Consider the following 22,163-nt stretch of genomic DNA (forward strand, 5'->3'; position numbering starts at 1 on the left):
AAGTTTCCTGCTTGGGGCAGCTGGGTGGCACGGTGGGTAAAGAGCCTGGAGTCAGGAAGACCTGAACTCAAATTCAGCCTCAGACATATGCTCACTGTGTAACCCTGGGCAAGTCACTTAACTTTTGTCTGCTTCAGTTTCCTCCTTTATAAAATGGGGATAATAATAGCACTTACCTCCTAGGGTTGTTGTGAGGATCGAATAAGATAATAATTATAAAGAACACAACACAGTGCCTGACACATAATGGGCACTCTATCAATATCAGCTACTACAATTAATATTTTGTTCTTGTCCAGTTGTTTCAGTCATATCTAACTCTTCATAACTGCATTTGGGGTTTTCTTGAGAAGAATTCTAGAATGGTTTGCCATTTCCTTCTCCAGCTCATTTTACAGATGAGGAAATGCAGGCAAACAAATTTAAGTGACTTGCCCAGGGTCATACAGCTATTAAGTATCTGAGGCTGCATTTGAACTCAGGTCTTCTTGACTCCAGGCCCAGCGCTTTATTCACTGCACCACCTTACTGCCCCATTATTAATACTACTACTAAGTAAAAACACTTCCTTTTATTTGGCATGAAACCAGTGTGAGTATGGACCAGAAGGAAAAAAAGCATGGGGTTTCCAGTTTTGCCTGAGCACAGAATAGTTGAAGGGACATAAGATAAGGCTGCAAAGGTAAGGTAGGCCTGGAGGGCAAGAGGCCTGGAATTTCAGGTAAAAAGATCTTAAGAACTTTTAGTGAGTAGGTAACAAGAAAGCCTCTGAAAGGTTTTGAGCAAAAGAAGAACATGATCAAATATACATGTCTAAGGAAGGAAGATATGCCTGGTAAGCATGTGAATGAGGATTTGAAAGGTAGAGTGTTAAGATTTAGTAGAAAAGGCCTACTGGGAAGTAACTGCAATTGTGCAAGAGGGAACACATGAGAAACTAAACTAGGGTGTGGATGATAGGAACAGAGCGAAGGGAACAGAGACAGGAAATGACTGCATCATTGACGCCCAAAATGAATTGGTACAGGAGTTTCCTCCCTGGGGGGGATGAGTGGAGAGTATGATTTCCCTATACCAAAGAAATCATAAGTACAGCCCAAAAAATAAACAAACCAAAAAGGTGGCTTACAATTAAACAAGAAAGCTTTTGACTACTCTATGGATGAGTCATAGAACATAGCAGCATCACCAAGGGATAGTCTCATCAATAAATTTTCATGGTTTTCATGAAATCTCCACTTAATGCTTTATATGCCACTATCACTTAGTTGCTGCCTTTGAGGAGAAATTTCTCTTTGAAGCCCTTACTAACAGAGACTTGGCCATGTAGCCTCCATATTGATAACCTGGTGTGATCTCCATCATCTTTTGAAAAATGACTTATCTGCAGCCTTGGTTCTCTGAAGTCACTTCAGCCCCTCTCTAACCCCAAGATTACCCTCCTCATCCCTTTCCCTTCCTCCTATCTCTCCCAGAACTAAAAGCAGCAGCTGCCTTCTAGAAGATGATTTCTCTTAGAAACTATAGGAAGGAAGAGAAGTGGCAACCACTCCAAATGATGATTTCAAGGATAGAGTAGAAAGACTTAGCAGGAAAGAACAACTAAAAAGTAACTGCAATAATCCAAAAGGGGAGAAATGAGAATCTGTATTAGGGCATGGATGATAGGAATAGAGAGAAGAGAATAAAAAGAGGAAATGATCACATCAATTTTTGCACAGCAAGAGAGGCAGCATAAGATGGCTCTGTGCTCTGGAGAAGCATTTTCGTGCTCATCTCTCCTGCTTTACTCAGAGCTGAGGATGCCACAAGCCTGAGCCCAGAAACGGCCCCTGAGGGAGGTGGAAGCACCTGCCACCAGGACCAAGAGCTGAGAAGAGAATGGGAAGCAGCAACTCCACGGCTGAGGGGTTTGGGCCCCTATTAAACATCTCCCTCCTCTTTTGAGGCTTAAAAAAAAAACAGAGAGAGAGAGAAAGGCAGCATGGTATTTTGAGTAAAAGGCCAGCCAACATGTCAGAAGATCTGAGTTTAAAGCATGGCTATAGTCGGGGCCCACTGAAAAGCTACAAGGCCATGGCTAAGAGCCAATAGTCTCGGTAGGTCTGCCCTCCATCAAATGGACCATCTTCCATTTCTCAGCCAAGCAGTACCAAGGAACTGCACTCTCTTCATAATCCCATAACCCCTACCTCCATCTCCAGTTTCTGGTGCTGCCAGACAAGACGCCTAAAGAAATAAAACAGATCTAACAATTTAACAAAAAGATAGAGAATATGGGCTACAGGCTATGATGGAAATCATCCAGCCTGACACAAGTCAGTTGAGTTTTCCTGATGCCATTGGCTATAATAACACATCACTTGGGAGGTACTTTTCTCACTGCAAGTATTTACTATTAGTAACTAAATGGCCAAAGGGTGGATAAGTGTGGGAGAAACAGAAAAGGTCAGGGAATTACATAACCTAGATTTTCACTCCAGACTGCTTCGAAATTGATATATTTCACTTGAGAACTTGGGTTTTAACCACTTACTAGAGATAAAGAAATGGAAGCAATTCATCTTTGGTTGGAAGTTCTCAAGACTTACCATCTTGAGTGTTCTTACAAAGGATTTGGGTCTTGAGCTCCTCCAGGCTAATTTCTAAGTAACTGCAGACTTCCTCTTGGCTGTAAGGTTCTGAATGGAAGACTTCTTCCACTAGCAGCAACATTTCCTCCAGGCTTAATCCTAGTTTGACCTGCACCTCCTCCAAGCATAGTGCTTTGTTCCATTCCAGGCCTTTGTACTTAGCCAGGAACTGCAAATTCAAATCAAGACAATGATCAATTTCTATTCAGAAATCAACAGGCCATGTTTTAATTAACCAAATTCAACATGAAGATGAATTTCTTTCCGCTCAATCTACTCAAGCTCCCCACCATTGCTCAGAAATATAGAGTGGGTTCAGATGTTTGGAAGTTCCCATTCTTATATGACAGATGTTCAAAGACCAGAAAAATTAGTCTTTGTCCTCCAAAAAAGAACACTAATCTCTTATTGATGTTATGCCTTTCCCACAGGGCTACTTCCACAGACAGTTCTGCACTTTTAATCCCTAGTCAGATGATTTATCCTTGCTGTACCCTGCCTTTATAACATTCACAGAAAACTATTCTAATCTCACGTGATGTGAGTCTGAGAGAGTCATGTCATCAATGACCTGGTTAGGAATTCTCCTGTTTACTAGATGTCACTTGGAAGGTAGTTAATGAACTTGAGTATCTGGACATCTGGATGGTATTTTAAATGAAATCCTCTTTGGGGAATTCATGAAAAACCATTTTCATTCAACTGGTGGTATGGTAAAACTGTGTTTTCCCTTCTCCTCTGAGAGAGTACCCTAAATTAAGCATGTACCAAATCCTTGGGACCAGCAGGAACTTGTTGTAAGGATTTTTTTAGGGATCTCCAAACCAGAGTGTGTCTCTCTCTATCCTCTCTCTGTAATCCACTGTGGTTTATCCCACTGGCCACTGCATAAGCCCTCTAAAAGGAGCTGGCACTCAAAAGAGGAGAGAATGCTTGAATCCAGACAGTGCCTTTCCCCTAGTCCTTGGAACAGACACTAGGGCCAGTCAAGCTTCATTTCCTGGGTCCAAGGTATGGCAAGGGCAGAGAACAAACAGTGAGAAGAAATTAGGAAGGAGAAAAGAGAAAACTCCATAAGGAAATGTGCAATTGATTTACTCTACTGCAATACCAATTATTAGATTTTCCTTATTCTGTGAAGGAAGCAGGATGTACCAAAAAAGCTTTGTATTTTGGTTAAGACCATTAATTTCAGGGAAACATTAATAACAAGCACTTTTATTCAATGATACTCTTAAAAACCTCAGATTGTACATCTGAAAAGAGTTAATGCTTTTAAAGATGACCTGGGAAACCAAACAACAGTATCCTTTGTTTAACACATTCTACAGTTCATTTTACATCCATTTTAAAAGCCTTATTCTAAATGACTTTGTTTTTTCCCTGCTACTCCTCTAAATCTGGCTTAAGGATATAATGATAATAGCTGACATTCATACAGCATAGTTATTTGCATATTGCATCCCTGTAGACTATGAACTCCTTCAGAGAAGAGACCTGTCTTTTACTTTTCTTTGTGTTCCTTTAGTGCACTTATTACTCAGTATACTTAGTATATTGCCTGGGACATAGTAGGGTTTAGTAAATGTTAACTGACTGACTGACGCTGTGAGGTTTACAATGCATTTTCCATATACTATCTTGTTCGATTCTCATAAGAAATTTAACTATAAACATCATCATTACAGACATTATCACTCCCATTTTACAGATAGTGAAAATGAAGTTCAGAGAAGTTAACTGATTTGCCCAAAGATATTGATCAACCACTCAACCAATAAGCATTTATTAATTACTTAACTGTGCCAAGCACTGTGCTATGTGCTGGAGATCTTCACTTTAGCCTATAAGTTAAACAACTAAGTCTTGAGTATAATTGTTTCCACATCATAGATGAAGGAATTGAGATTCAGAGAAGGCAAATAACTTGTCTTGAGCACATGGCTATTAAGTGGATGAGCTGGGCTTTGAGCTCACATCTTTCACGTTCAAGTCCCTGAACTCAACAAAGTGAAGCAGTCATTTCCCAAGGGTTCCAAGTTAATCTACCTACATAAGTTCATGCCACAGTTTAAACCTTAGAAATTGTTTTCATAGGTACTTAAATTTGGAAATAACCATAAAGAAACTAGGAAAAGCATTAGAGAATCTTGGAATGAACCTTGACAAGAAATTTAAGTCTTGCTTGTTCAGACATGTCAAAAATGACATCTTAGTCCTGACTCTCTTCGTTATTAAACACCGAAGTTCCAATTCCTAGTCCCAGAAGTCATATTTCCCCAGAGACCCTCTCCAGGGTAACAGAGCCCATAGCATCTGGGTATGTAAGATGCAAGGAAAATGGCTCCAGGGCTCAGTTTTCAAAAGCTAGCCTCTCTTTTCCTACGTGTGATTGATCTGCACACAGAGGCACTGACTCAAAGAATTTCACATTCAATCCAACTACATCCGCAATTTGCTAATGGTTAGCCCAACTGTCCACTTAGCTTTCATCTGGAAGGTCCACACAGCCAATCTGGTATGCATTTCAATTACCAATGAAATCTACCACATGCCCTCAACATCAGCTGTAATTTCCTATGAGCAGATGAGTAGCACACAATTCAAGCAGTAGAACAGGGAAACCCACTTGAGACCCTTTGAAATTTGGCTCTGGAGACAGTAAGATGACTTACAGATGAGGGAAGCAAGTAAGATTGCCATTTCTCAAGGACAAAGCGTCAGTGAGAGTATTTGCCACTTATGGGTCCAGTGCTACATCTGATTTCTTCTAAGCACCTCTCCACTCAGCATTTGGATTAAGGGAAGAAAGAAAACACGTTTCCTAATAATACGGATAAGCTGTCAACATTTATCACCAACATTATGTGGCATGATGATTCAATTCCAACCTCAGACACCCACTAGTTGTGTGACTCTGAGAAAGTCATTTTCCTTCTCTGAGATTCAGAATTTCTTTACCTGTGAAATGAAGAGAGGCCTTGATGGCCTCTAAAGTCCCTTCCAGCTCTAAATCTGACCCTAAGATTTAAAGCTAGAAAGGACCTTAAAGGCCATTGTATCCCATCTTCTCATTTTCAAGATGAGAAAACTGAGGCCAAGAGAGGTTAAGTGACTTGCCCATCGTCAGTCACTCAGCTAATGTTTGAGGTATGTCTTCCTGGTTCCAAGTCAAAGTGCCCTATAAACTACTCATCAATTTCTTTGTTGTTGTTATTGTTCAGTCATTCAGGCATGTCTGACTCTTTATGACTCCATGCAGCATACCACGCCAGCTCCTTGTATCTTTCACTACCTCTCAAAGTCCATCTAAGTTCATGTTTGTTGTTTCCATGACACTATCTCTCCATCTCATCCTCTGCCATCCCCTTTTACTTTTGCCTTCAATCTTTCCCAGCATCAGGGTCTTTTCAAATGAGTCCTGTTTTCTCATTATGTGGCCAGAGTATTTAAGCTTCAGCTTTAGTCTTTGACTTTCCAACAAATAGCCTAAATTAATTTCTTTAAGTATTGACTGATATGATGTCCTTGCTGTCCAAGGGACTCCCAAAAATCTTCTATAGTACCACAATTTTAAAGCACTGGTTCTGTGGCACTCAGCTTTCCTTATAATCCAACACTCACAGCCATACACTGCTACTGGGAAAATCATAGTTTTCAGTAGATGGTCCTTTGTCAGCAAGATGATGTCTCTGTTTTTTAGTATTTGCCATAGCTTTCCTTCCAAGAAGCAAGTGTCTTTTAATGCCATGGCTACAGTCACTGTCTATGGTGATCTTTGAGCTCAAGAATATAAATCTGAAACTGCTTCCATTTCTTTTCCCTCTATTTGCCAGGAGATAATGGGAGCAGTTGCCAAGATCTTAGTTTGTTTGTTTGTGGCTTTTTTATGTTAAGCTTTTACATTCTCCTTTTTCACCCTCATCAAGAAGCTTCTTAAATTCCTCATCACTTTCTGCCATCAGAGTGGTATCATCCGCATCTGAGTTTGTTGATATTTTTCCCAGCAACCTTAATTTCATCTTTTGATTCATCCAGACATTTTGCATGATCTACTGTGCATGTAAGTTAAATAGGTAAGGTGACCACATACAGCCTTGTTGTACTTCTTTTCCATATCGTAAACCAATCAGTTGTTCCGTCTTAGGTTCTAACTGTTGCTTCTTGGCCCACAAGCAGGTTCCTCAAGAGACAAGTAAAATGATCTGGTACTCCCATCTCTTTGAGGACTTGACACATTTTGTTGTGATTCACACAGTCAAAGGTTTCAATGAAGCAGAAATAGATGTTTCTTCCTGGAACTCCCTTGCTTTCTCCACAATCCAATGAATGTTGGCAATTTGGTCTCTAGTTCCTCAGCCTCTTCAAAAACCAGCCTGCTCTTCTGGTAATTCTTGGTTCACATATTGCTGAAGCCTAGCTTGCAGAGCCTTAAGCATAACTTTCCAGATGTATGAAATGAGCACAATTGTCTGGTACTTTGAACATTCCTTGGCACTGTGCTTTTTTAAGACTGGGACGTAAACAAATCTTTTCCAATCCACTGGCCTCTGTTGAGTTTTCCAAATTTTCTGGCATACTGAGCGCTGCACTTTAACAACATCATCTTTTAGAATTTTAAATAGCTTGTTGGAATTCCATCATCTCCACTAACATTTATTGTTAGCAATTCCTCCTAAGGCCCACTTGACTTCATTCTCCAACATGTCTGGCTCTAGATTAGTAACCACACTAATGTGGTTATTAGTGATGTTAACATCTTTCATCTACAGTTCTTCTGTATATTCTTGCCAGTTCTTAATTTCTTCTGCTTGTATTAAGTCTAATTTTTGTCTTTTATTACTCCCATTTCTGCATGAAACATTCCCTTAATATCTCTAATTTTCTTAGAGATCTTTTGTCTTTCCCATTCTGTTGTTTCCTTCTATTTCTTTACATTGCTCATTTAATAAAACTTTCTTATGTCTCCATGCTGTTCTCTGGAATTCTGCATTCAGTTGGGCACATCTTTCCCTTTCTCCTTTCCCTTTTGCTTTCCTTCTCTCCTAAACTATTTGCAAAGCCTCATCAGATAGCCATTTTTCTTCCTTGCTCTTCTTTTTCTTTGGGTTTTTTTTTGTGCTAACTCCTGTACAAACCTCTGAATCCACACCCTACTTCTGTGAGGGTCATAAGATTGATTTTTACCATAGATAAAAATGGGAGACAGAAGTCTGAGATATGGTATGGTGTTTTGGAAAGAACAGTAGATTTGCAATCAGAGGACCTGGATTCTAATAATCCCAACTCTGATCTGTAGTAGCTCTGCATGGGACCTTAGGCAAATCACTTAAATTATCTGAACATGCTTCCTTAACTTTAGAGTTGGGTAGTAGAAAAGGAAGACTTCTAACGTTCTGTCTAGCTCTCAATCCATGGAACAATGAATCACGTTCCTTGTTTAAACCCATGAAGGGAGTCACTGAGGAGGCTGGTACCAGGACTCTCCAGCCAGTCTTCAACTTCAACCTCTCCCACCCTGATTTTTAAATGCTAATAAATAGAAAATAGCCACAACTTCTTGTTTAGTCAGGAAAGAGCACTACAATTGGCTCCTATCCCCTGTTTCCTCTCTAAAAATCCTTCAACAAGTACTCATAGGCAGTTAAGTGACAGGGTGTACAGAGCACAGGACCTAGAGTCAGAAAGACCTGAGTTCAAATTTGCCCTCAATTACTTACTATCTGTGTGACCCTGGGCAAGGCATTAACCTCTATTTGCCTCATTTTCCTCAACTTCCTACTTGGCAGTTACTGTGAGGATCAAATGCGATAATATTTATAAGTGCTTATCACTGTGCCTGGCACATACTAGGCGCTATACAAATGCATATTTTCTCCCTCCCCTACCTAGCAAGCAAAGACCTTTGCTATACAGTCATACAAAAGAAGTTTAAGATATGATCCCAATTACACAGCAGCTTACTAGTCAGTCACGAAATCAAAAATCTAGATTTAAAACTGAGCATAAAATTAAGATGAAGAATTAATGTACTTTCCAAGGATTCAATAATGCCTTGACTTTGGTGCTCTCTCTCTTCTGTCAAAACTCTTTTATGTGCTTTCTCCCCTACTCCCTTACCTCTACACATGGTATGATGTCACCAGGAGTTCCAATAATTAAAGTGATTTGCTTTTCACCAAAGATTCTGAACTCCCATCTGACTACTCTTGATTCCCTAAGAAGTCTTAACTCCTACTCATGAGGCTAAGGTGGAACCAAGAATTCACTAGCATGGGACCTGACCCCTCCATCAGCGCAGAACTGAACTCCATCCACTATGTCATGCTATCTGATTCTTCCACAGAGAGGATCTACTCAAGAAACTGGAGGTCTTTCCCTGGGTCTTTTAATGTTTTATGGACACCAGAGCAACAGTCAGATACACTTCTTTTCCTATCCCTCACTCCCCCATGACTGGACAACCTCCTTCTCTGGTAAGACATATTTTTGATTAAATATTTTATGTAGTAAAAATGTTGTTAGGATATGATAAATTTTTTTAAAAGAAAAAGAAACAGACTATTTAAAAAACTCACTATCCGTAAAGATTAACTACAAACCTTTAAAGAGCACTGCAGATGCCTCTTAAGCATGAATTGTGCCTGTGAAGGGCTTCTACAGAGAAATTCCTCTCCCTCTTCTGTGTCAACCCCACCCCAGAAGCCAGCCAACAACAGTTCATGAAAGCTGCCTCCAAATCATATTGGAAAAAGAAATCAAAATGGAGTTCTGTTGGCTCATCCCTAGTGACTGGGAATCCCACCCCTTCCATTCTACAGGAAATTCTACATTCTAGGGATATTCAGAAGAGCCAAGTATGACAAGTCAGTGAGATAGTTTTGAAAGGGTAGGAATTGGGGAGAAGAGCCAAGTTGAGCTCAGATAATATTTGGGAGTGAGGGAAGATTGTTATAGTGGAAAGCTGGTGAGGAATACAAGAGAACAACTGGGATTTAGTTCCAATACTTTGTCCTCCAAGTGCAAAATCCTACTTGTGCTTCTGGTAGCATTACACAAAAAATATGTGGCATCAGAGTAATTGGGATCATGGGGAGTGACGGGAGCAACAATCCTGCATGAGTCTGCCAAGAGTTTACAAAGTGTATTACCTTTGCAGCTAGTCGACACTCCATCACCCGAGTATTGAAATGAGAAGTTGCTGCCTTATTCATTGCAACACAACTGTTAGCAATCACAAAACTTGCTTCACTTGGAAGTTGGACATCAGTTGTCCTCAGAGGATTGAACTCTATTAACTTGGCCTTTTGAAAGAAAAAATTACAGATTAAAACCTAGAAATGGTTCAGGCACACACAATCAGTACAAAAGAGATTCTTTCAAAGTCTTCTCCCAACCTAGCAGACTACTCAGGCTGGACAAACCAAATAACCCAGCTATATGCCATTCGGAACCACTGTCTTCAAACCTGCCACTTAGGTCTTCTTACTGCACAGCTCAAGCAATGTCTATGTGCTGAAGAAAAGCCCCTCCTCTTCTGCGCCTGGGGCTTTGGAAATCTAAATTCAAGCAACATATTTCAACAACATATATTAAATAAGAAATAATCCAGGTGTTCTTGAAGAACAGCCAAATCTGTAGGAAGTTGATGCAGTACTGAAAATTATAAAGGTTTAGAAGAAATGTCTGCATTTATTTTGGAAGTGGGCAGTTTCTGGACAGCAACCAAAAAGTTCTACTCTGTCTGAGGGAGCTGATAGCCAAAGGGAAGTGGCAACCAGCATAGGAATCTACTTCTGGCTGACTGTCAACATTTTCTTCCCCAAAGCCTAGGTCCTAAAATGTTTATAGAGAGAAATATTACTAAAGAGTAAATTATAGAAAGAGAGGTTATGAATACATGAGGTAAAGGAACTAACATTTGGGTTTAAAAACCAACAAAGGAATTTGGAAAGAACATGAGATGGAGAGTTTTAGGGAGCTATTTCAGAAAACACAGAGAATTGAGAAATCTCTTACACAAACTAGACAATGAAGGAAAATGGGTATAAAAGAAAAAGAGAAAAGACCAACTGGCAAAGTGAATTGAAATAAAATCATGAGAGCATAAGAGACAGAAAGAAAACAGTGAAATAGATAAAAAATTTAAGAGGTAAACTGGTGGTACTAGAAGATAAGGATCAAGGATGAACTTGAATGTTGGAATGGTGTTGGGAAATGTTTAGGGAAGTCTGAAAGAATAGGTATGATTGGACTTGTCAGTGACTAAACATCTTGGCTATGTCAATGCCTTATTCTCTATGTGGTTTCTCACAGTTGGTACTTCCAAACAGGTCACTGTCACCTACCTTTCCTTCCTCTCCAAGAAATGATATGGACTGATCCATACCTCCTCCTTCAGTGCCAATATAACGCTCACTCTTGGTACAGATTTCTGCCAATTCTATCTGGGGATAAAAATGAGTTTATATTGTAAATAAATAAGACATATACTCCTTCCCTTCCCTTACGTATCAGAATTTCTCAAAATGTTCTATGGAACCCTGGAATTCCACAAAATAACTGAAAGGACTCTGCAAAGAAAAAGCTGTAACATCAGTAAAGTGCACACCCCAAATACATCTATTTTGTTCTCTGTGTCAACTGTGCAACATTGCATGTACATATCTAGAAAACCATTAAAAATTGGTCTAAACTAATCACATGACCAAAAAGTTGGTTTCTTAAGGGTCTAGAATCAGTTACTGAATGTGCCAAATGATGTATTATACAAAATGAGTACAATGTAGTACTTTTCTTGCAATGTATGTATAAAATAATCAATGTCCATTTATATCCTTAGTTTTGTGAAGGTTCTACGATTTTTCTACCAATGTCTAATGTAGACATTTGGATGAAATGCAGAAGATAAAAAGATAAAAATCTAAATGTTAATAATCAAGGATCTGACAATGAAAGAGATATTAATAAAGTTCACTTGCATACTAAGCACTAAAATAAATAAATGTAACAAAATAAATAATACATATTTAATAAATGTATATTTAATTGAACTGAATTGAAAAAACAAAAGAGTGAAAAATATGATCTGCAATTTGGCTTGACTTAATAATAGTTTTATTTTACATTTTATGTGATATTACTTTATACTGTAAAGATTCTTGATTTTAATCCATGTGGATACTTTCTTCACTAAAAGAGATCATGACACTTCTACAACTTATTAGAGCAAGAGTTTTTAACCTAGGGTCCACGAATTTTCTTAAAATTTTACAACTGTATTTCAATCTAATTGATTTTTTTGATAACCCTATGTATATTATTTTATGCATTCAAAAACATTATTCTGAAGAATCCATAGTACTCACCAGACCATCAAAGGGTTCCATGAACTCAAAACAGATTAAGAATCCCTGCACTGGATAGTCTTTAAGGATGGCTGTGCCTAAAATATTCCTCCTTGCACAGTGAATCCAATGATGGAGCCTCTCCAAACTCAGCTTGGCTTGTACTACATCAACAGACACATAGTACACCCACTAGGCCCACAAATGGAACTGTTTTAGCTTGGTGGGATTTGCTAAAGCTTGCACTCTGCTCTCAGAGCCTTCAAAAGTCAGCTCTGCACCAAGCTGAGGCAGCAATGAAGGCTTTCAGTGGAAGTCGTTCCAACATAAAAAAAAAAAAGTTCTTTGGTTCCAACAAAATTACAAAGATATTTACAAGCACAATATAGGAAATATCCAAAGAAAACTCTTGATTTTTTTTTCAAGCAACAATGGGATGAACTAAAGAAAAAATGCAAAAAAATCCATTCATTTAAGTAAAGAACATAAAAATTGGTGTGAAGCACTTTACAAGATAAACAACACATACAATACCGTGTCCAATTGTAAATTTGTAAATAAATAAAATTTTACTAAAAATTCAACAAACATCCACTTTAGATCCCATCTCCAATGGACAAGACTTTTAGAAAACTTACCCTCTTTGTATCTCTTATTTCAACCCTTAAAAAGCAGTTAACAAAAGAGATTTTAACCAATATCACACATCTTTATTTTTGTTATAAGAATTAGGTAACCTTCCACTCCAGATATACATTAGGTTTCAGGTTTTCTGCCATCATAACCATTATCGTTCATTTTAAAGCAAACAACATGCTACGCACGGTATCAGTACAACAAACATCCACTTTAGATCTCATCTCCAATGGACAAGACTTTTAGAAAACTTACCCTCTTTGGAAAATAAAGAAAAGGGAAGGAAGGAAATGAAAGCAAACCCAATAAAAAGACCAAAGCTTTGGGAAAGGAGGAAGATTCATAGTCAGATTCCTGGCCCTCCATCCATTTTTATTTACTGATCTAGTATAGATATCTCAGAGCTTAATTCCTGTTCAGCCAAACAGCCTTCAATCTTGTTTTAATACCTCAGGTTTCATACTTTATGGACACCTTGGTAATAGTTTTTCTTTGTTATTTTCCTCACTCTCCTCCCAATCTTAACTCTGCTTCCTTGGCCTCTAGTGAAGACTGCTCTTCCTATCATCTAACTACTGAGATTAGATAGATAGATAGATAGATAGATAGCCCTCCCTTGTTTCAGGTGATGCATAACATTAAATGAATTGGTTTAACTTCCGTGAAATCCAGTTTGTCTTTGTAAGGCAAGAATGGCCAAGAACATATGAGCACAAACAAGATAAAAGGGAGCTAGGTAAGAGCAGTGGATAGAGCACTGGCCTAGGAGTCAGGAAGACTTAAGTTCAAATCCAGCCTCACACACTTACTAGTTGTGTGATCCTAGGAAAGCTCTCTCAGCCTCACTTTCCTCATCTGCAAAATGGGAATAGTAATAGCTCCTATCTCACAGGTTGTTGTCAGGATGACTGCTATGAAGGTCATTTGGAGTTCTCAAAAAGAGAGACCTATATAAGTCCTGGAGTTATGATTACTAATTACAAAATGGACTTTGATAAATGGCAATAATGTTGTAATTATGAGTACCTACACAACCTTTACTTTTATATCTTTAGGTGCCTGAGAGCTTCTGGAATACCAATTACTAAACTGTCAGCATACCTAAGTGATACACATTTGAAAGCCTTGCTCCATCACTCCAAAATGCCATTAATATGGGTATGTCTTCCAACAATGTAAATTGATCACCATCTATTCATCCTGCCTAATTCTTTCCCACATCCCTCCCATAACTTTGCCACAGGGAGGGCATGCCTAATGTGTTGAGGCCTTCCTCACTTTCTTTCCAAATCTCAAAGATGCCAATGAAGTACACTGTGCATCACCTATCCTTCATTCTTGCCAAATGACTAGCCCAGCTTCTTTTTTTATTATACATTTCTTTGAAGGTATAACATACCAACTTTTCTTCATAATTACTTATTTAGTTTGTTACAATCTGTTCATACCCACTACACATCTGTTTTCCTGAGGATGATCTTAAATTCAAATACTTAAGACTATCATATTCCATGATTCACCACCAAATAAGATCACCCAAATATTGTTATATAATGGTAAACAATAATAATAATAATAAAGCACCTACTCCGTGCTGGTCATTGTGCTATGCACTTTCGAGGAACAGTGCCTATCTATTGTGCCACTTTGTTGTCACAGATGAGTTCCAAAAGCCATTCCCCATTAGATAAACAATCAAAGAATATGAACAATTAGTTTTCAAAAGAAATATTGCAAACCACTAACAACCATATGAAATGCTGTTTACTACTAATAAGTAACATGCAAATCAAAACAACTCTGAGGGTTTTACCTCACACTAAGCAAGGTGGAAAAGATAACAAAAGAAGAGAAATTAATATTGAAGGGGCTACAGAAAGAGAAGTACAATAACGGACTATGAGTGGAGCTATAAATTGATCCAAACCATTCTGGAAGTCAAAAGGGAATCATGCAAAGAAAGTGACTAAAATATCTACACCATTTGACCTAAAGGTCCCACCCATTAGCCAAGGAGGTCAATGATAAAAAGAAAGCCCTCATACACCAAAACATTTTTTTTAATTAAAAGGACAACCTTCACTTGAGGCCATGGAATCTAAGCTATATATGATATCAGACTTTTTCAATGAGTTGGTTAGTTTTGCTGTACTATTTTTTTCTATTATAAGATATGGCTCTCTGGGAGGCAGAAAGAATACGTTGGAAATTGTATGTAATGTTAAAAAATCCAAAATATTTGTTTCAAAAGAAAAGTCTTAAGTCTTTCGGTTGTCATTTTTGTTTCAGCATATGGTCATTAAAAGAATAATGTGATCCCACATATGATTTCACATATAAGCAATGCGAACTAATCTCTCCAATTCTGGGCTGAACTTGCTGTCCATCTGAATACCTATCAAAGTTACATGCACCAAGGGCCAAGTGCCATAGGTTGTACATACAACTATCTGTCAGAGCCTGGTAACAGGCATTCTTCTTCTGCTTGTTCTTCTTGCCCTCACTCCTCCCACCCTCACATGGACAGTTAGATGAAGGCTCTGGAGTGATTACAAATCTTATTTAAGAGGCTATACAATTTTCCAGAGCTATTACAATCAGCATGTCATCTACAGACAGGAACCTCTGAGGACCTCATGATTTATGAGGATTCTGCTGACTTCAAAGCTGCATTGCATTTCCTCTGATAGTTACAAACACCTTTGGTAAATGTGTATGTATTCTTCCCTCCCCCCCCTGCGTGTTTTATGCCTTGTCTGATATTAATAACTGGAGGATCATAGAACAAGTTTATCTCAGTTACATCTTTAAAAGATCTTCCACAATTTTGGAATACACATGGGCGACACCTTGTGGCAAACTTGCCTTTGAGACAGTTTTGTTTTACTAAGACAAATGTTTTTCCTTCAATAGTCAAGAAACAGTAACTAAAGTAGGATCTTGCATTCTTTATGTTTCATTTAACTGTGCGATAGTGTAAATGTCTACTACTGAATATTACTTTTGAAGGCCTTGCTGTTCTTATCGAATATCTTTATCAAGGACGCACTTTCTATTCATGTTTAAGTTATTTTCATTAAAAAATTTATATAGATAGGAAAAGTTACAGAGAGGCTTCCACTAAATAACTTCCTTAAGTCCCCTCCAGTTCTCCATCTATGTTCCCAGCATTCAAAGTATAGATACAGGTAAGAAGTTGTTGATATTCACCTTTTTGGGGGGTAATGATAAAGTCCAAGATTATTCCACAACTTTGACATATTCCTTCTTTTAGAAACCTTGAGAATCAATCCTTCGATATCTTCAAAAACCATGCTGACTCCTCTGTACACTTGGTCTAGTTCAGTTTAACTATTACAGGGGTGGGGAATCTGTGGCCTTCTAGGTCCTTGGATGCAGCCTTTTGACTGAGTCCAAGCTTGACAGAACAAATCCTTTTATTAAGGGAATTAATTGTTCTGTGAAGTTTGGATTCAGTCAAAGGGCTACACTTGAGGACTGGACAGCCACATGTGGCTTCCCTACCCCTGAACTGTTACATCACTCTTTTTTATCCTTGAGGGTAATTTCTACTTCTTCTAGATCAGGGGTTTGTAACCTTTTTTAGGGAGAGGGTCTTGAATCCTTCTACTAGTCTAGTAAAGTCCACAGGTCCCTTACTAGAATAATGTTTTTAAATACACAAAATAAAATGTATGGGCTTAAGAAAGAAATAAATTATATGTAAATAGTTATCCAAAAAATTTTTTAGTTCACAGACCCCAGGTAAACAATGCTTGCTCCAGATCACACATCCAAGAGTGTAACTTAAAAATGTAAGCAAGATGGCAATCATGAAAAAAAAAACTATAAAAATATTTGCAGATATTTTTCATCCATTTGTTGGACTCCTTGCAGTCTCATCCATAAATGTCTATAGGATGACCCTGGCCAACCTTTATTTAAACTGGCTTTTCCCTTCATTACCTCTTGCTATTTTTATGAGGCAAATTCTACTCATCCTCCTCCATATTGCTTTACAAATTTATATTCCAAATGACTATTGTTCATTGTTGTCAATATATTTGTACCTGGCAAGTAAGTCATGGCAATCTTTCAACTTTCTTGGTCTCCTTGTTATAATTATTGGTTTGTGGCACTTAAAATTCTGCATGAAATTATTACAGTCACAGTTCATGTCCTTTCCTCTATTGATTTCCCTTTCTTCTAAATCAATGACTTGTTACCAACGTGAGGCTAGCACTTTTAATAGCAGGCTATGTTTTTACTCATTTTTCTTCTTTTCTCTAGCTTTGCATTAATCACAATCTTTGCTTTAACAAGTCAAGGGTCTGACAGTACACCATTAGGGATGACTCTCACCATCAGCAATATCATTTTCAGTCTGTTAAAATATAATCAATTTCTTTTTTGCTGTTGTTATTTCTTTCCTCAAAGAAAGCTGATATGGCTTAACCTCTGAAAGCCCAGAAAATATCGCCCCAGGAAAAACCCTGGAACAGCTGAACCAGAAGAAAGACGGGGGTGCAGCAGTCCAGTAGCCCAGGTAGCCTGAGGTATTAACAGGAAAGGAACATCTTGCCCTGGGGGAAGGGGAGCAGTACAGAAGGGGAGGCATCCCAGCAAGCTAGTGGAAAGCCCCTCCTTTAGCATTCCAGGAGGAGATCCTGAAACCCAAGTGGTGGAACATGCAAACACCAACACCTGGACCCCCAATGCCTCAGTGAGGGCAGGGGAACCAGTGGAAACCAACTTGGAAAACCACCAGGTGCCTCAGCATTCTACAGCGACTGGGTCTCCCAGTGCCTCAACAAAACTAAGGGAAGCAGAGCTCCAAGGAGCCCCAAATGGATAAACATCCTGCAATAGCCATCTGAAAGAAGCTGAAGAAAACAAAAGGAAGGAAGGGCCCAGGTGAGCAGGAAATCTCCAGAGGCCACACTATCCAACCCTATCCCTAGATTTCCAGTGTTGCTGATTCCAGCCCAACACCAGGTAAGCTGCCAGAATTCTACAGCCTCCATCTGCCAGCACTGGAGGCCCCAGCACACAAAGCCAGTGACCAGGTCCTAGGCTCTCAACACAAGAAGCTTGGGTCAGTGCCCTCTGCAACCCAGCAAGAGAGCTCAATCTCTTTAAAGGCCAGGAAATAAGCAAACACCATGAGCAAAAAGAAACATACAACAGATTCTTATTATGGGAACAATGAACATTAAGGCAGAAATTGTGAAGAGGACAACATTGTCAACAACCTATATCTGGAAGCTCAAAAGGGAATATGAACTGGTCTGAAGTCCAAAAAGTCTTCTTAGAAGAGTTCAAGAAGGATTTTAAAAGTCAAATGAGAGAAGTAAAAGAAAAAATGGGAAAAGAAATGAGAGGTATGCAAGAGAGAGTCAATAGCTGGGAAAAGGAAGGACAAAAAATTAACTGTAGAAAACAAGTCCTTAAAAAATACAATTGGCCAACTGGAAAAAAAGTACACTGAAGAAAACAAGTCCCTAAAAAATACAATTGGACAAATGGGGAAGGAGGTACAAAAAATAACAGAAGAAAATAACCTGTTAAAAACTAGAATTGGGCAAATGGAAGCTAATCACTCTATGACAGAGCAAGAATCAGTCAAACAAAAACAAAAGAATGAAAAAAATAGATGAAAATGTAAAATATTCCTCACTGGTAAAACAAATGACCTAGAAAATTGATCCAGGAGAGACAATTTAAAAATTATTGATCTACCTGAAAATCATGATGAAAAAAAGAGCCTGGAGAGTATCTTTCAGGAAATCATAAAGGAAAACTGCCCTGAGGTCCTAGAATCAGAAGGTAAAACAGTCATAGAAAGAATCCACCAACCACCTCCTGAAAAAGATCCCAAATTGAAAATGCCAAGGAATATAGTAGCCAAATTCCAAAATTACCAGATCAAAGAGAAAATACTGCAAGCAGCCAGAAAGAAAGAATTTAAATATCATGGAAGCACAGTCAGGATTACACAGGACCTTGCAGCTTCTACATTAAAAAAACTATAGAGCATGGAATATGAGATTCTGTAAGGCAAAGAGTTTGGATTACAACCAAGGATCAACTACCCAGTGAAAATGAGCATGATCTTTCAGGGGAGGAGATGGATATTCAATGAAATAGGGGACTTCCAAACCTTCCTGATAAAAAGACCAGAGCTCAACAGAAAATTTGATCTTCAAATACAAGACTCATGAGCGACATAAAAAGGTAAATGGGACAGAAAGAAACAACATGTTATTAATAAGGGCAAACTGTTTACATCCCTACAAGGGAAGATGATACTTGTAACTCCTGAGAATGTATTGTTATTACATCATGTTAAAGGGGGTGGGTATAAGTTGACTTTGATGTAATGATAAAAAAAAATCTAATCAAGTGGGTTAAATGGATCCAAGTGAGTGGATTAATCTGATCTAACTAAGAAAATGTACTGAGAGAAAAGGAAAGGAGGAGGCAGACAAGGGTAAATTACATCACAGGAAAAGGCACAACAACCTATCACAGCAGAAGGAAGGAAGGGAGGGAGATGAGCATTGTTTGAACCTTACTCTCATCAGATTGGGCTCAAGAAGGTAATAACAATCAGTTAGATATAGAAATCTAACTTGCCCTTTAGGCAGTAGGAGGGAAAAGGGGAAAGAAAAGGGAAGGGGCTAATAGATGGGAGACAGGACTGAGGGAGGTGGTGGTCAAAAGCAAAACACTAGTGAGAAGGAGAAAGAAAAGCATAAACGGGGAAAAGGATGGAGAAAAAGACAGATATTAATCATAACTGTGAATGTGAATGGGATGAATTCTCCCATAAAACGGAAGCTGATAGCAGAATGGATTAAAAACCATAATCCTATAATATGCTGTTTGCAGGAAACACAATTGAAACAGAGGGACACACACAGGGTAAAGGTAAAAGGCTGGAGCAGAATATATTATGCTTCAGCTGAAGTTAAAAAAAAAGCAAGGGTAACAATCCTGATCTCAGACACAGCAAAAGCAAAAATAGATCTTATCAAGAGAGACAAGGAAGAAAACTACAGCTTGCTAAAAGGCACCATAGACTATGAAGTAATATCATTACTAAACATATATGCACCAAATGGTATAGCATAATATTCATAGACTTAAACCCTTCTCATCAATAGAAGGATCTAAGACATCTCCAAAGGCCTCATGATAGAAAATGCTACCCACATGCAAAGAAAGAACTATGGAGTTTGAGTGCAGATCGAAGCATACTATTCTGTTGTGTTTTGTTTCCTCTTTCTGGTGGTTCCTCCTACTGGTTCTGATTCTTACCTACAACATCACTAATGTGAAAATATGTCTAATAGGAATGTATATGTATAGCCTATATCAGATCGCATGTCTTGGGGAGAGAGGTGGGGAGGGAGGGGGAGAAAAATTTAAAACTCAAAAGCTTATGAAGTAATTGTTGATAAATCAAAATAAATTAATTTTTTTAAAAAAGAAAGCTGACTTGATACCATGCCTGAAACCTAATTCTGACAATTCCATGGCTAGACAGGTAATAACCCAGTTATTCTAAGTCAAGAAGAAAGAAAAATTATTGAGAAGGAAAGAAGAAAGTCATTTCTTTTATGGATACAAAGAAAACAGGACATGCATAGCAGCCAGCTGTATATTATGAATGAGGAATTATGTGGTTGTCTCATAAAAAAGCTACCTGCCCCAAATGAAATCTGAAGATAGAAACCATAAGGCGCTTGAGGAAATGAAGTCCCCAAAAATATTAGCATGCAAAAAAATAGTTATATTTATAAAGTACTTTTAAGTTCATAAAATGTTTCCCTAACGATAACACCATGATCCTAACAGATGTATATGATTACATATGTGTGATAATCTCCATTTTACAGATGATGAAACAAAAATTCCAAAAGGCTAACTGACTTACCCATGGTTACACAAATACTAAGTTTCCACAGCTAGAATTTGAACCCAGTCTCCTGACTTCATATCCAGAATTCTTCCTACTAAGCTGTCAAGTGAAGGAAGAATCTTTTTCTTCCCTTTTCTTCCCTAAGCAACAAAAGCAAATTTTGGGTACCCATACGATATGAAAGAATCACATGTAAAAATGTAAAAGACAGACTCAGAATTTTCTTCCACTTCAATTAATATTTATTAATTATCTATTACATTCAAGGAATTGTAACAGTAATGGTTATATAAATAAAAAAGTAAATGACCCCTGTCTTCAAGGGGCTTAAATTCTATAAAAGGAATGACAGGCACACATATAAATATAACATAAAGTAAGGAGTGAAGGGAGCAAAGGAAAGATTCTAGGAATACCTCAGGAGAAGATAACACTAATAGCTGAGAAGATCAGGGAAGGCTACATAGAGGAAGGAGCACCTGAAATGATCTTTGAAAGAAGATAAGGATTCTAAGAGGCAGAATGCCAAGAATGGCATAAAAGAAATGCATGTTTTTGACCACAAGCAAATTTGGACTTAATTCCATATCCTAAGCAGGACAGAAATCATGTGGATTGTAATAAGAAAACCACCTAAAGAAGTGATATTAAATAGTATACAGCTGTAACAGGGAATAGATAACACAAGTAAATTGGAGTGATATGAATGAAGTATGTGCACCTATCCACTCCCCACTCAATCCAAAGGGACACAGATAACAGATATACAGTGATCTCACATTGCTACAGTACAATGGGCAGCTTGCAAATAAATAAATAAATAAATGCCCTGCAACTCCGAGTTGATTTACTTAGTAAGCAAACGCTATTTAAGTTATATCAAATGTGCAATAAACTCCACATGGATAATAAAAACTTGTTGTGAACACATTAACAAATTGTGGAAGTCAAATATTTCTGAGAGAACATCAGGGAGAGTTCATATTTCCATTAAACCCTGGACCCTAATAGACCCAAAGCCATTCAGCAAAGGACAAAGGGATCTTTCTCTTCCTAATACAGGTGAGGGCTTTGAGGTGACTTGGAAATCCCAGGCCTTTCCCCACTGTACTGCTTATAGACTGAAAACCCTGGGGCAAGAACAGCAATGCTTTCACAAGAAGGGGCTCTCCCTTTCCTTCTGCTCCTTGCTCAGTTATTTTAAACCTTGTTTAATAAAGGAAATTGCATTCTCTTCAGCACGCCACCTTCCACCTCAGACCTTCAAAAACCTTCAAGGCGCCTTATATCGCCCAAGTTTCATCCAAGTTCCACTGCACCCTAGCTCCTCTTTCAAACATGATGATCTGGGGATCGTTTCAGAATCCAACCCGACTTCACAAAAAGCAGTTTCCCAAAAGAAGAAGCCAGCAAACCACCGTTTGTTGCTCTGGCTCTTCACTCTAAAGGAAATGAGTTGAAATTGGACACTCACCAACTTTAAAAGAAAGACTACCAAAAGCTGTTAATGTGGCTAACACCCCACTAGCAGGGTCCCTTTCCCCCGACAACTATGGAAAACTTACCTGAGGTTGAGGTGGATATTCAAATAAGGAAAAATCATCTGTCCTGGTAGGAAAATCA

At 38.3% G+C, this 22,163-nt stretch overlaps 1 protein-coding gene across 2 annotated transcripts in view; it reads right to left on the minus strand.

Annotated features, from left to right (window-relative positions):
- Positions 1–22,163, minus strand: part of GALK2 (galactokinase 2) — a 170,521-nt gene that overhangs the window by 40,018 nt on the left and 108,340 nt on the right. For both annotated transcript variants that reach the window (XM_078151262.1, XM_020978035.2), the window contains exons 6-8: positions 10,982–11,080; positions 9,785–9,937; positions 2,592–2,802 (exon numbers count right to left, since the gene is read on the minus strand). In XM_078151262.1, coding sequence (XP_078007388.1) covers positions 2,592–2,802; positions 9,785–9,937; positions 10,982–11,080 — 463 coding nt within the window. The remainder of the gene's footprint in view (positions 1–2,591; positions 2,803–9,784; positions 9,938–10,981; positions 11,081–22,163) is intronic.

The sequence above is a fragment of the Phascolarctos cinereus genome, unplaced genomic scaffold (assembly GCF_003287225.1).
Source record: "Phascolarctos cinereus isolate Bilbo 61053 unplaced genomic scaffold, phaCin_HiC Scaffold_3;HRSCAF=262, whole genome shotgun sequence".
NCBI classification, from domain to species: Eukaryota; Metazoa; Chordata; class Mammalia; order Diprotodontia; family Phascolarctidae; genus Phascolarctos; species Phascolarctos cinereus.